Here is a 13,541-nt window from a genome sequence, read left to right as displayed (position 1 = left end):
AATGGACGCATCCTTTGTCTTTTGTTAAAAACATCTTTTTTATTTACTTTAAAACAAGCTCAAAGTGTAGTAGTATGTTTGTGTTCACAGCAGGCTACTTACCAAATTCAATCATTTAATTCAGATGAATCTAAATCCAAAAGACAGCAGATCATCCAAAACAATACAGCACACCAATCAAAGAAAAACTGTTCAGTTTGATAAAGAGCCATTTTTCTAATAAAGTATATATACAATAATTTTCTGTTCTATGATACATACCCCAAGTTTCTGCATGAGAAAATCAGTATCAACATAACATCAGAGTCCATTTTGTGCATACAAAATGTGTCTGATTCCTATACAACATCTTTATCATTTTGCTGAAGTCTACAGTAACAGAGGAATAGTTTGAGTGAATGATACAGCTGTGAAACTGTTTACGAAGCACATTTTTAAGGAACCATCTACAGAACTTTTGCGAGTTTTTTTTATTTAGCAATTTTTTGAAACAGTCTTTTAGATAGTTCACCCTAAAATAATCATTTACTCATCTTCATGTTGTTCCAAACCTGAAATGTTCATATACATTCAGATATTGCGTGTCAACACAGGACACTCCCAAGTTTGAAGCCAAGTCCTTGCTTGAAAGAGATATTCAGTGAATAAAGACTTAAATATCTCACACAAAGCTACTAAGAGTTGCACAAATCACTTTTTAGAGTATGACAATTAAGGACCATTAGATGTTTCTTTGTATAGAAAAGAGCAGTCCAACATCCTTAAACAATCATATAAGGAAGTCCACACATGATATGCGGGGGAAAAAACAATATATTGTGGCCATGAATTAAGAAATAGTTCCAACAACTCGCTCTTTCATTTTAAATAAATCATGGCCAAGTTGTACTAATTCATTCCCTCATTGTAATTGTTCAATTTTAGTCACGATTTAACTAAAATGATGGAACAATTGAAGAAAAAATGTAGCTACACTTTGTTCCCACAACTTAATCATTTGTGGTTAATCTTTACTTCATTTTAGTTCAATTGTGGCCATGTTGTACTAACCTCATTTTAGTTTAATCATGGCCATGAGGGAAGGAATTTTCTCATAGAAGTGGTTTGATGTTCAATTTCAAAGTACATTCATAATCTTGGAGTTAATGTTCTACAAACACTTTCATCCCATAGTCGTTGTTCCTAAGCGTCTCCTTTGCCTTGTTCTTAGCTTTCTTCCCAATCTTGTCACTCCACTGAAAGGGAAAAACCGTGGGATCCTGACTGCTGTGACACTGAAGGTTAGGGTCATGAAGAAGGTTCCACATGAGCCAGATCTGTGGGACCGTCAAGCTGTGCACCACCATCAGCTCTCTGTAGAAGCAGGGGTCGAAGACCTGGAGGTGGGGTGCAGCAGACGGTCTTACGATTCCAAAGGTGCGGAAGCCTTCGTGACGAGTCGGCTGAAGGCCGATCCTCAGTAGACACATGCCTAGGAAGACATCATCAATGGGGAAGAGTTCCACTTCTTGGCAGGCGAGGTGGAGCTTCAGAGCGGTATGTCCTGACATGACAAAGCCGCCTCCACCTGCATAAGACGGGTAGATCCCCTGGCCGTAAACAAACTCTGGGACAAAGTACTTACTGTTGCGTCTGCGAATTGGTTTTGCATTGACGATGATGTCCCCAACAAAAAGATCCTTACTGATCTCTTGACCCTCAAGCATTTCCAGGATATTGTCAATGTTCACATAGACATCTGCATCACCCTTAAAAATAAACTTCACTTTGGGACAGCTCACATTGATCCATTGTAGGAAGTGGATTTCTTTTAGTGTCAAGTTGAAGAAGGTGTCTTCAAAGTCCCACAGGAGGATATCGCTAAAAGTGTGACTCTCATATCCCAACAGTTTGTCCCATAACGGGAGCGTTGTTTGATTTTGGGGCATACCGAGAAGAAAAACTCTCTTGACATTCACGTTTTTCTGGGACACACCTTCTCGTCCCCATGTGCGTCTAACAACCTGCCGTTTGTCAAAATCCGTTGCTACTGATTTTATGGCGATCAGCATGTAAGGGGCTCCTTCTTGTCCAGAACATTTTGTTGGTTGATCGATTAGCAGCTTGAAGTCCCGTAGGTCTTTCTTTCGAAGGTAATCATCAAAGTCAAAGGAAGCATGTGTTGGTTGCAGACTTGCTGTCGTTGAGGGCTGGCGGAATTTAGACTTTGCTTTGCTACGTGTTTTTTGAGATTTGACCTTTGATGGTCCTTGTGCTTTAGGCTTGATCTGAACTTCAGGTTTGCAAGGAGGTATGTCTGGAGATTTTGAAAGGACCAGCTTTGTTTGCTGTCCCATTGATGATCCACTGAGGAGGGGTCTTGAGCTGATGGACCCCTGTTCGATGTGCAAAGTCCCCCATACGGGTGTTATTCTTTGCTGTGCATATAACAGCAGAAAGAGAAGCACCAACAGAATCAGGGAGCAAAGCATATCTCCCTTTATATAGGCCCTTCTCATGTTGTGACAGGTTTCAGTGTTATCTTCCTATGAAATTCTGTAGAAGTCTCATATTCCTCCTAAAGTATTTGGATTTTCTCAAAGCCATAGTAGATTCTGTACAAAATAAATGAACAGCACTAGTTTTTCCTCCTGAAAATAAAACCTTAAAATGTCTTTTTTTTATATAAAATTTTCAGTCGTTAAAGTCAATTTCATATTGTGTAAGTAAGATATGTCTGAGTATGACTTACCACAGTAATCCTGGATGTCACGAAACAACAGGAGACACAGGATATTACTTGACCAAAGTTATGCTCCATAAACAGCCAGGACTGCATACTTCTATGAAACAGGATACGCAAACAATTTATAACAGGATCCACATCTGATATCTGTGACAAACGTGCAAACTTTCAAATCTTTTCTGGCACTTCAAAGTAAAATAAATATTAATACTGTTGAGCTTAAACTGGTCTCTCTTTCATGTGCGATATCCACAGAAAAGTTGCTTTCCAAGTTCTCAGTCAGTTTTTTAAACTATGCCTATCACAACAAAATTCAATGTCAACACCACAAAATACCTCTTTATTTTTATAGATAATGCTTCATTCCTCAAATCCTCTATTAAATGATTGAGAGGGATTCCGAGTATTGTGAGAGGCTATTTTGAAATATTTCCCCTTAAGTTTGTCAGACATTTGTCCTGCAGTCTGATGATAAAGCCTGCTCTTGGAAATTTTGATTCGTCCCATTCTGTAAATTAACATGGTAACGAGTAAGTTAGGCGGTGAGTCATTGAATAATTTAGACATTCCATTAATTCGCCAGAAAAGAGCATAGTCTAGTTGCCTGTCGATAAATATACTAAAACAACCCCGAAACAGTTTAAAGCAGTATTTCCACATAAATTATATAAAAACTATTTTTTATGTATTTGCTCTATTTTCTCTATAACTGACTTTTAGCATGCTTAGAATGAACAAAATCTGGTTCAGTTCGAAGGACATTAGTCATTATTTGGACCTCTGAGCCTCGAAACTCAAAACAATCTTTAAAGATTCATTCAAAAACAAAGGATGCTCCACATTAACATAATTTTAGGTACTCTTGTGTTTAAACATCGCTTTAAACAATTACACTTTTGGATAAAATCTAAACACTATGCTAGCTCATAGAGTTGAATGCAAACTTATGCTTAAACCCTTAAGGCATACAAGTTATGAAAGTGCGCATGCTTTTCTTTTTCAAGTGCATTCATTTTGCATTAAGTTACATTTTTTGCGTTCAGTCTTGTTTAGAACTGTCTTAGTGTCTCAAACTTTCATTTACAAGACTTACCCAGATGAAGGTGTACCAGCACAATGACAAGATAGCACTGCAACCAGATCCAAACATCTGCTTCCACTATTAAAGCTGCTGCAATTCAGTTGCGTGCATGTTTCAGAAAAACTTCTCCAGCTCGCTGAAAGGCGCTACGTTACTAAATGCATAAAATTTCTTCATATCAGCCATGTTCTGAGGACTGTAGAGCAGTCATAAGAGCAGGACTTTTCTAAACACACGTTCAAAAAACAGCTCTTTCGTTGATCACGTGACAGCTCCGAGATCGTTGGATGCGTCGCGCGCCAGATGCCAGCGCAGCAACTGGAGGCGCTTTTGGGAGCGAGGACAGGAATCGGGAACGCGCAGCACAATTATAAATTTGATAGACTCGTGTCCCATAACAGCCCTTTTCTGTTCTCCATAATGGAAAACAAATCAGCTTCAGCTTCAATGTTAAACAGCACAGAGGAAGAAAACAGATACATTTATATAATTTAATTCAGAAGTTGCTTGTATAGGCCTACAGATAAAATAGCAATGGTTTTACCCACCACACACACATCGCCTTGGTACACAAAATACAGTCTCTTTGGCTACCAATTTGTCTAAGACTTTACAGTACTGACAGACCAACCCAGTTATTCCTCTAACACAAAACTGCTGCCAGTGAGGGCTGGAATCCAAAGATATCCCCTCATGCAGGCTTTTTCATTTCCCACCAGGTTACTGGGCACTTTCCAAGCCAGTTTTGAGGTCTCTGTGGTCTGGTATTCCAGACTTTTGTGCTTGAAGGCCATTTAGGACCAGATTTTCCTCAGGACGAGGCAGTCCCTGCTTTCATGATCTTGAAAAGAGCATTGATGTTGTTGTTCTTGATGGCATCCCGGCATGCGGTGATAACCTGAGTTTTGGGTTTTCCAACTGAAAGAAATTTATAATATACAATACATAAATCTGGCACAAATAACTACCAAACAGCACAGGAAAGCATGTTCCTACATGGTGTGATGTGAAAACTATAAATACTCACTGACTACCACAGATGTGTCATCTTAGAAAAACCCACTCACCTCTCAATCTCCCTGCCCTTTGGATGGCCTGGTTAACTGATTTTAGCCGGGCGAGGAGGGCGTTGTGATTATTAGATCTGATTTTATATTCATTAATCAGATCTCTGTTGAGGTCATACAGCTCAATGTAGCGTTTCTTCATGTTCCTCCTAGAAAACATGAGTATCATTTATGTGTGTACATTTATCTGAGAAAGCGAGAGGACTGATTAATCAAACTAGGGATGCTTACCAATCACCCATGAGTCTGGCATCTTCTGCCTGCACCAGCATATTTCTTATGTAGTTGGAATGATCTGCCATTGATGCTGCAAGCTTTTGATGCACTGAATGAAACTCATCCACCTAACATGAACATAAAAGATTATTTACAGTTAAAAAAATTTTTTTTAAAACCTTATGGTGATGCTGCTATTCCTAACCTCGGTGAGAGTGGCTCGTAGCTCTTTGAAGTAGACAGGAAAGTCAGCTTCAGCCTGTAAGTCTTCTATAGCCAGAAATGTGGCAAGAGACTGGACCAGATCTCCTGCCAGATCAATGTCATCTGTTCTCAGTGTGATCTGATTAGGCAAAAATAAATGAGAGATTTTTGAAACATGAAGAGAAATTAGCTCACAAATACTGACACACACACACAAACATTAAAAGCACCTCTCCGCTAGGCTGCATGCTGATTTTCAGTAGACCTCCTACACGTAGTGCAGTGAATGTGATGTCTGGACTGTCAATGCCCTCAGGCAGCAGAAAGTTCTGGTTTAGCCACATGACCACCTGTAGACATAAATGCATGCCTCATATTTAATCAATATACAGGGTTTTTTTGTGATGTCATGCAACACAGTTTCATTATGAGTGTGTCCTTTTACCCTCTGTGGTCTGTCATTAATGCTGAATGTGATTTTTCCTGTGGGTTGTGCGGCTGAAGGGTCAATGTTAAGGTCATACATGGAGAAGCGAGGCAGCTGACGTGTGATCTCAAATACGTGGAACTGTGTACTGGAGTAAATGTGGAAGAAGAGAGAAAAAGGAGAAGCGATTTATGATACCTTCACCTTAAACTTAAAATAACCTTTTCAAGCATGTTTGGACATTGAATGAATCCTCATTTTTTTGAGTTTGTCAATTGTCATGATGATATTCCACATGTGTGTACCTTGTCTTCCCTCCCACAAAGGCTTTAATATGAAGGTCCACTGGAATGTCTTTTGGAGGAATGATGGGGACATGAACACAGCCAGAGAGATTTTGAGCGCTAGGATGAACCACATGACTCTCGCCTTCAAAAATCCCTTCAGCAAATATCAGCACGGCTCTAATGATGGTTTCTGAAGGAGAGCAGCACAAAGAATTTCACTTAAACATCTTTTAGAACTTCATTTCAGAACATAATTTAAAACTTCACGTCTATGGAGCCCTGCTCATGACATGCAGGATAAAAAAATAGATACTGTGACAATTAAGAATTCATTCTCCTATTTTAACTGGACTAAATTGTTTCCTCATTTCAGTTAAATTGTGGCCATATTTTTACATTTGTTTCCTTGTTTTAGTTCAATCGTGGCTATGTTATGTTAATTGTTGCCTCGTTTTAGTTAATCATGGTCATGTTTTTTTTATTTGTTACTTTGTTTTAGTTATAGGCTATATTGCACACATTTATTTCCTCATTTTAATTCTTTATTCATGACCACAATATCTTGTTTTGTTTTTTTTGTGGGGCTTTGTACATGTCAATAAGAGCTAACATATTTTAATGTGTCTTTTAAAACAGGCTTCTATATTTTTACAAAAAACTACAATAGATCAGTTAGTGCAGGTGAATAGTGGTGCAACAGAGTTAAGGTGGATTAACCGTACCATTCGGAGTGGAGATGCTGAGCTCTATGTGTGCTCTCTGGCTCTCTGTGGCTCTTCGTACAGACAAGGCTGTCTGGAGCTGCGTGTTGGCTGGAATTACTCCCATCTTAGATTCCCCCTCAGAAACACCAGGAAGAGCCTAAATCAAACAAATCTCACTGACCAAAAACTGCCTCTGGAACATGTATGTCCATCAAAAACATTTTAACTATAGCATGTATAACCTTAGCATTTTCCTCGTAGTTTCGTAATTCCAGCATCAAATTCTGTTTACGTTGGCTCAGCTCCCTGATCAGGTCTTGTTCTACACTTGCATCCATTAGGTTTCCCTTCATGTCCTTACTTGCAGGCAGATAGCCACGTACTGCAGGATAACACATTAATTTGATGAGCCAATTTTCAAAGGCAACATGCATTTACAATTAAGTTCTGTCATCTTACCTTCTCCCTCCACAGAGGTGCATATAAGCTGGATCTGTCCATCCATGCGGTAGTCTCCCTCAACAACCCCAGCCACAGAGGATGAGAAATTATCCTTGAAGATCACCTCACCAGTGCGATCACTGCGAGCATCAATCTAGACAGGGAATCATTTCATTTGAACAGTACTGCAAAAACCTTGCAAAGGAAACTGTGAGTGTCATTGCTAAGACTCACCTTTCCATTGGACCACCCAGTTATGAGCTCAACAACACCATCAGCATTAAGATCAAAGGCATGGATACTCATAGCGTGATTTTTAGACTATAAGAAAAAATAAGACGCTATATCAATATAATTGATTTTTGATTCATTTATGTTGATGCATAATCATGCTTGTCTAGAAAAAAGTATGATTCTTTTTTTCAGAATATTCTTGGTTTTAAACCATAATTACAATAGCTCTCACAATGAAAATTAAAAAAGAAATAATATAAGGTTTAGTTTGAATAGACCACTATGCACCACCTTGATCCTCCAGTAGCGGGCAGTGCGGTCATACACTCCTACTGTCCCATTGGCCAGAGCATAACCAAACCTGCTGCCGTGCATGTGACAAAGCGACGTGACAGTCTAAAAGGAACAGAAAGCAACAACTGTATAAATAAGAAAAAAATTCCCAAAATTGCTCAATTATCAACCAACGTTGTCTCAGACTATTTTCATAATCCATACCTCATTTTCTGCCATTTCAGTCACTAGTTCATCCTCTCTAAACACCCTGATGTCAAAGTCCTCTGAGCCAACGAGTAGCTGAAAAGATGTATGGTGAATTTATAAAAACACTATTTTAAAATCAAAACAAATAAATTTAGTCATTATTAAGTGAAAGTGAAAAGTATAATGCCTCACCTCATTCTTGCCATCTGCAGTGAAGTCACAAAGCACAAGTGATCGCACATTATCTCCAGTCACCTTAAAAAAAATAAAGATATATCTATAAATACATTTTTTTCAAAAACATTTTGAAAACAGAAAGAAAAATTATCTTACTGTCCAGAACTGGTCATTTCCCTCAAAGTCAAAACCTTGCACAGCACAATTTCCTCCAATGATGGCAAGGGGGGGCTGGATATCTCCTAGTTTTCCCAGAACAATGGCATTGGCCCCATCAGTCACCTGTTATACAATAAGCATGTAACAAATATTTCTGTCTAGCTTGGATAAGAACCACTCATATATTCTTTCTATTAATCTTCTGATATAAGTAACCTAAGAAATCTACTCTAAATTAAGCTTTTTTTTTAAAAACGTAGCCGTATATGAGACATGCCATATAAACCTTGCCTTACCTCCTTGTAGAAAATGTCAGTGTTGTCATGAACGTCATAGGCCAACAGGTTGGTTTGAGAGCCGACGAGCAGCGTGTGTCCTGTGGTGTTGGGCCCTAGAGTACCAGCCGTCAAACAGCTCACTGCCTGGTTGATATTGAGGAGTGAGATATCGGAGTCCTGGGTACTCTGACTCAGCCGGTGGGCTGCTGGCCTCTGGCCTCGAGTGTGAGGGTTATGGATAAAAACCTGCATGGGTTTAGAAGTTAGACTTGATTGTAATTTATCAAAAAAATATGTAGAAGACTATGGAAGCTTGTTTCAGTCAAGGGATAAAAATAAAAAGGTAATTGCAATTTTGCAGTTCAGAATTTTAAAAGTTTATATCTCACAATTCTGACTTTTTTTTTCAAAATTGCAAGTTATAAAACCCAAAATTGTGAAATATAAACTCAGGATTGCGAGATATAAAATCAACCACAGGAGCTGCCTGTCAAAACAGAAAACAACATTGTTGGGGGGAAAGCTGAAGGCCTTATAAACACTGGCATGGTTAAGAGCACTATGAAGTCCATTGTAATTCAATACTGCAACCAAGGCACTACTAAGATCAGGTTGTGCTGCCAAGGTGAGCAAATACTGTCAGAGAAAAAAAATGGCACTTTTCATAGAAGAAAACAAGTTTTCTGCATGAATATTCTTGAACAAAACATGTACTTTGTGATTTGTTGAACGTAAAGGGGAAAAATTTTTTACAATGTGTAATAATAATCCAATATAATATATTGTTACATAATGTATAATACTTTTAACTTACCTTCCCTGCTTGTGTGGCAGCTGTGAGGCATGGGTGTATACCATCATATTTTCCAATGGCAACCATTCGAGGGTTAATTTTATGGTTCAGTTTAAGGGTGAAGATGGGCACTAACATGGTGGCACAGCTCAACGGCAAGATCAAACCTGTTACTAAAAAAAATTCTTTGAAAAAACATAAACAGATGTCAAAACAATGGCTAGGCGAACATTCACAGCATATACTAGAAAATCACAATCAACTGTCTCTTACTTACATATATATATATATATATATATATATATATATATATATATATATATTACTAAGTTGACATTTTTATTGGCTGCTGATTGTTGTATTTCATGGGTCCACACTAAAAGCCTAACCAAGGACAAGTGCTTCAAATTAGCTATTAGCAATAAGCATAAATTAGAGCATCTGCTGCTCAACACTGTCAAATGAATAAATAATCATTTACATAATTAGAATGCATAAAATTAAAAATGAATTAAAAAGCCTATCTGTGTAAAGCAGGATGAGACATACAACCAGCAGACTGTATTCAGGCTTCGGTAGTGCCTTCTGTAGTCCATCAAACTACCCCTTCTTTGGGTAATAGAATAAACAGCTTACTGTGCTTCTCGCCCTATGGGGCTCCCGTTGCCTAGCAACAGTGGCCAGCTTGTCACGGCATTATGAAGCCACTTTTGCTAGCATGCTACTCTTGCTAATCCTTTTAGTTTACTCGTCTGCTCACCAGGTTTAAAAATAAAATAAAAATTACTTTGTTTTTCTACTTTAACATTAATTATGCCACGCCGTTTGGATTTAAAACGAAGAATTCAGATGCTATCAATGTGTTAGCCAGATTCATGCTACATGCAACTCAATGTATTCTCTATGCGCAGGCTAGGGGTGCTAACTCTGCGTAGCTATACAGAATTCGTGCAGAACCACTTTATATAGCGCTGGAGAATATGGGCGTATAGATATTGCATTCACTTTAATAGCCTTATGAGTTATATTAAATGGAAAATTGTCTTACCGCAGCCGCTAGCTTGTTCGCCCTGCCAGGCGGTGGTGTATTCAGGCTGTTATCTAGCAGGACAGACTGATGCCCAGAACTTGGAGAGGATTGTTTTCAGGATGTGCAGTGAGCACGCGCAGGGGTCCTGATTTGAGAACTTAACAGAACGGCCATAATAAAAGGTGACCATTTGGGATGAAGAATATACTACTCGAATCATATTTGTAATTATGTAGTTTGTAGTTTTCTGAAGCATCTGTATTTGTTATTAAACAAATGAGAAAAGACTTGACCTGGATTCACAGACATTGACTGGCAGTGTTGGGGAGTAACTTACATGTAACGGAATTACGTAATTTAATTACAAAATAAATGCAACTGTAATCTATTACAGTTACTGGGAAAAACGTGTAATTAAATTACAGTTATGAAAATGTTAACGATTACAAAAGGGGTTATCTGAATTTTTTCACACACACATTGCTTTCCCAAATTGCATTAACTGCTCTAAAACATAAGACACCAATGTTTCAAGAGTTTAGGACACATGTTTATCTGATTACTGATTTATTCCCTATTTAGGTTTATGTATGCATTATTTTTTAAGATTAACTGTTTTTCCCCCAAAAACATTGATGCAAGTGTTTCCTGATAGCTATACAAAGATTTGATTTTAAAAACAGTATCATAGCTATTCAACTATTATGATTATGATTTTAAATCTGTATTTAACCTCAGAACAATCTCAAAATAAAAGGTGTTAAAATCAGATTTTGTGGTTATAATCTTAATTCAAGTGATGACTGACTGTATAAATTTAACCCTGCCTGGTTTAAATGTTTCAAAATAATGAAAACATTTGTTAGAACTTTAGAAAAGTAATAAAAATGTAATCAAATGTAATCAGTTACATTACTTATTACATTTTAAATAGGGTAACTTGCAATCTGTAACCTTCCCAATGGAATGGTGGAATTGTGAAATAGTTTGTCGAATGTAAAAGTCCATTCGAAGTCACTTTCCTGCTTTTGATCTTTAGTTCACCTACAAATGAAAACTCTGTTATCATTTACTCACACATGTAAATCCAAACCTGCATTACTTTTTTCCTTCTGTGGAAGGTAAAAAAAATTGTCTAAGGTTTTTATTCTTATTATTGCATGCATTTGAGGTCAATGTAACCAAAACTGGTTATCAGCATTCTAAATATCTTCTTTTTGGTTCTATAAAATAAAGCCATGCACGTTTTTAACGACATGAGGGTGACAGATTATAAAATAGTTCATACTTTAATCACACCAATACTGAGTTAGCTATTACCTTACACTTTTCTGGGGCTATCTTAACAATCAAGCAGTGTATTTTTGGCGGTGTTGTTCTATCAATGTCTGGCTCGTGAATTAATCATTTTTGTATTGGGTAGGCCTATTTAAAAACAATTTAAATGTATTGTTGTTTTGTTTAGCTAGCTACATTTTAATAACCTGCTCAACACTGAATATAACAAATCATTAAAATGACAAGATTATTTATTAATAAGGTATTTCACAATGCAAAACGTCCACTTGTTGAGTGAGCAGTTTGTTTGGTATTTTAATGCTTCAATGATTTATCTTCACCCCCAAAATCCCAAGACACTCTGCACTCGTTACTTTTCAGTTATAATGAAGTGTTGGGTAATGGAAAAATACTCCCGGTCAACAGCGCGTGCAAATCAATTCTTCTGTTTACTGTGGTGTTGCCAGCATCCTCGCCGAGTGCAGACATGTGGAGCACGTGCAGTTTCACACAGACAAGTCACATTAGTTAGTTTCACTTTAGTGCCGTGTGCAAAGTGACAAACTGTTGACAAACAAATAGGTACACGGGAGAGAATAAAGCTTTCATAAATTCAATAAATTCATAGCTTCTAAAGATGTCCTTGATGGGCCTGTATCTGCTTAAATGATAACTTATTTTATTTATGCTCACGTGTTTATTTTCCTATTTAATAGGGTAGTATCCCTTTGCTTTCTTACAGCAATCTAAAACCATTTAAGAAGCTCAAAAACTGAGCAAGTATGACAAAGTATGTTCTTTTATAGATATATTTGATTAAGAAAAATTGTTTCTTAGTTGTTATTAAAAAGAAGAATACATTTCACCTCCCAAAAAAAGAAAATAACATCCCAAAGCATCGAATTGTCTAAGCACATAAACACCCCGCAATCAATATTCAGCCAGTGGAGTGGAAATGGTAGTTAATTATATAAATACCACATTGATGTGATAGGGTGGGAATGATGATTCCTGATTGTTTGATAGTTTGCACCCAGTTTCATTAATAATGAGTCACCGTGTGCAGCTGGAGCGGGCGGGCTTTTGCGCTCGGTCTGTGTGCAGTCAGAGCTGTATAAAACCAGCGCACCAGCAGTCCTCTGGTACCTTCCACATCAACTCATTCACGAAACAAGTGAAGCGAGACTTCTAAGGGACTTTCGGACTCTTTAAGGATACTCTTGAGGGAAAATGGATCCTTGCGATTGCGCCAAGTGTAAGTGTTTTAGATGTTGACTTTACAATGATGCTGAATTTACTTCTTGTACTTGGAAATCCAGTTACTTAGACTTGCAATCCGTGTCAACATGCAACTTTACTTATTTTTTCTCCCCTTGTGTAGCTGGAACTTGCAACTGCGGTGCCACCTGCAAGTGCACTAATTGCCAGTGTACAACTTGCAAGAAGAGTACGTAAGCTATTACAGCCCAATGTTAAGTTTCTTTTATTTAACTTGGATGGCTAAACTGTTCTGTCTCTTACAGGCTGCTGTCCCTGCTGCCCGTCTGGTTGCAGTAAGTGCGCCTCTGGCTGCGTGTGTAAGGGCAATTCCTGCGGCTCCAGCTGCTGTCAGTGACGAGGTCAACGTAACTTACAACAATGTGAACTTCTTCGTCTGTGCTGCGCGTCTTCGTTTTTGTATCGCATGAATGTCTCTTTACACGATAATGGCCTCCAGTTGTTCTCAAATCTTTTGGCTGATTAATGTTGCAGAATGTTTAACGAAGGCTGAAGAGGAGAAACGATGCACTGATTTGTACTGCTATAAATAAGATTATCACAAGATGTCTGTTCTCTGTAAAAGGACAACTGTAAATTTTTCTGCAGTGTATTTTGTCTACAATATATGAATGTCAGCAGTTGTTGGTGTGCATGGCTTTATTTCACCGCTTTCTTACATTTGTGCACTCTACATGTG

At 37.9% G+C, this 13,541-nt stretch overlaps 3 protein-coding genes across 4 annotated transcripts; 1 reads left to right on the top strand and 2 right to left on the bottom strand.

Moving 5' to 3' along the window:
* Positions 1-26: 26 nt before the first annotated feature.
* LOC306843192 (UDP-GlcNAc:betaGal beta-1,3-N-acetylglucosaminyltransferase 9-like) lies at positions 27-4,069 on the bottom strand. Its single transcript, XM_079374508.1, has 3 exons — positions 3,819-4,069; positions 2,732-2,822; positions 27-2,594 (listed from the first exon to the last, which is right to left on the bottom strand). The coding sequence occupies exon 3, from the start codon at positions 2,496-2,498 to the stop codon at positions 1,143-1,145; it is 1,356 nt and encodes a 451-aa protein (XP_079230634.1). The 5' UTR covers positions 2,499-2,594; positions 2,732-2,822; positions 3,819-4,069; the 3' UTR covers positions 27-1,142.
* A 214-nt stretch (positions 4,070-4,283) lies between these two features.
* Positions 4,284-10,623, bottom strand: LOC306842938 (BBSome complex member BBS2). Of its 2 annotated transcripts, none has more exons than XM_079374154.1 (18): positions 10,325-10,623; positions 9,298-9,461; positions 8,502-8,729; positions 8,203-8,328; positions 8,062-8,124; positions 7,885-7,962; positions 7,678-7,782; positions 7,387-7,473; positions 7,171-7,306; positions 6,954-7,093; positions 6,730-6,868; positions 6,026-6,197; positions 5,739-5,868; positions 5,524-5,643; positions 5,295-5,432; positions 5,105-5,217; positions 4,874-5,022; positions 4,284-4,724 (listed from the first exon to the last, which is right to left on the bottom strand). In XM_079374154.1, exons 2-18 carry the CDS (start codon positions 9,412-9,414, stop codon positions 4,618-4,620), a joined length of 2,148 nt encoding a protein of 715 aa, XP_079230280.1. In that variant the 5' UTR covers positions 9,415-9,461; positions 10,325-10,623; the 3' UTR covers positions 4,284-4,617. The 2 variants fall into 2 exon arrangements, with proteins under 2 accessions (XP_079230280.1, XP_079230281.1); XM_079374155.1 differs by lacking the exon at positions 10,325-10,623 and adding an exon at positions 9,826-9,929.
* A 2,046-nt stretch (positions 10,624-12,669) lies between these two features.
* LOC306842695 (metallothionein-1-like) lies at positions 12,670-13,336 on the top strand. Its single transcript, XM_079373705.1, has 3 exons — positions 12,670-12,839; positions 12,966-13,031; positions 13,108-13,336. The coding sequence occupies exons 1-3, from the start codon at positions 12,815-12,817 to the stop codon at positions 13,197-13,199; spliced, it is 183 nt and encodes a 60-aa protein (XP_079229831.1). The 5' UTR covers positions 12,670-12,814; the 3' UTR covers positions 13,200-13,336.
* The last annotated feature ends 205 nt before the right edge of the window (positions 13,337-13,541 follow it).

Source organism: Barbus barbus, assembly GCF_936440315.1.
Source record: "Barbus barbus genome assembly, chromosome: 23".
Classification (NCBI taxonomy): Eukaryota; Metazoa; Chordata; class Actinopteri; order Cypriniformes; family Cyprinidae; genus Barbus; species Barbus barbus.
Note: the sequence above shows the minus strand (reverse complement) of the source record. Positions and strands in the feature narration are given on the sequence as shown.

Excerpts from the sequence above, each read along its gene's own strand:
- LOC306842695 (XM_079373705.1), top strand. The coding sequence starts at position 12,815 with ATGGATCCTTGCGATTGCGCCAAGT. Across the intron at positions 12,840-12,965 it reads TCCTTGCGATTGCGCCAAGT|CTGGAACTTGCAACTGCGGT; the intron begins GTAAGTGTTTTA and ends CCCCTTGTGTAG. Across the intron at positions 13,032-13,107 it reads GTGTACAACTTGCAAGAAGA|GCTGCTGTCCCTGCTGCCCG; the intron begins GTACGTAAGCTA and ends TGTCTCTTACAG.
- LOC306842938 (XM_079374154.1), bottom strand. The coding sequence starts at position 9,414 with ATGTTAGTGCCCATCTTCACCCTTAAACTGAACCATAAAATTAACCCT. Across the intron at positions 5,433-5,523 it reads GCATGCAGCCTAGCGGAGAG|ATCACACTGAGAACAGATGA; the intron begins GTGCTTTTAATG and ends TTGCCTAATCAG. Across the intron at positions 5,023-5,104 it reads GCCAGACTCATGGGTGATTG|GAGGAACATGAAGAAACGCT; the intron begins GTAAGCATCCCT and ends CATGTTTTCTAG.
- LOC306843192 (XM_079374508.1), bottom strand. The coding sequence starts at position 2,498 with ATGAGAAGGGCCTATATAAAGGGAGATATGCTTTGCTCCCTGATTCTG.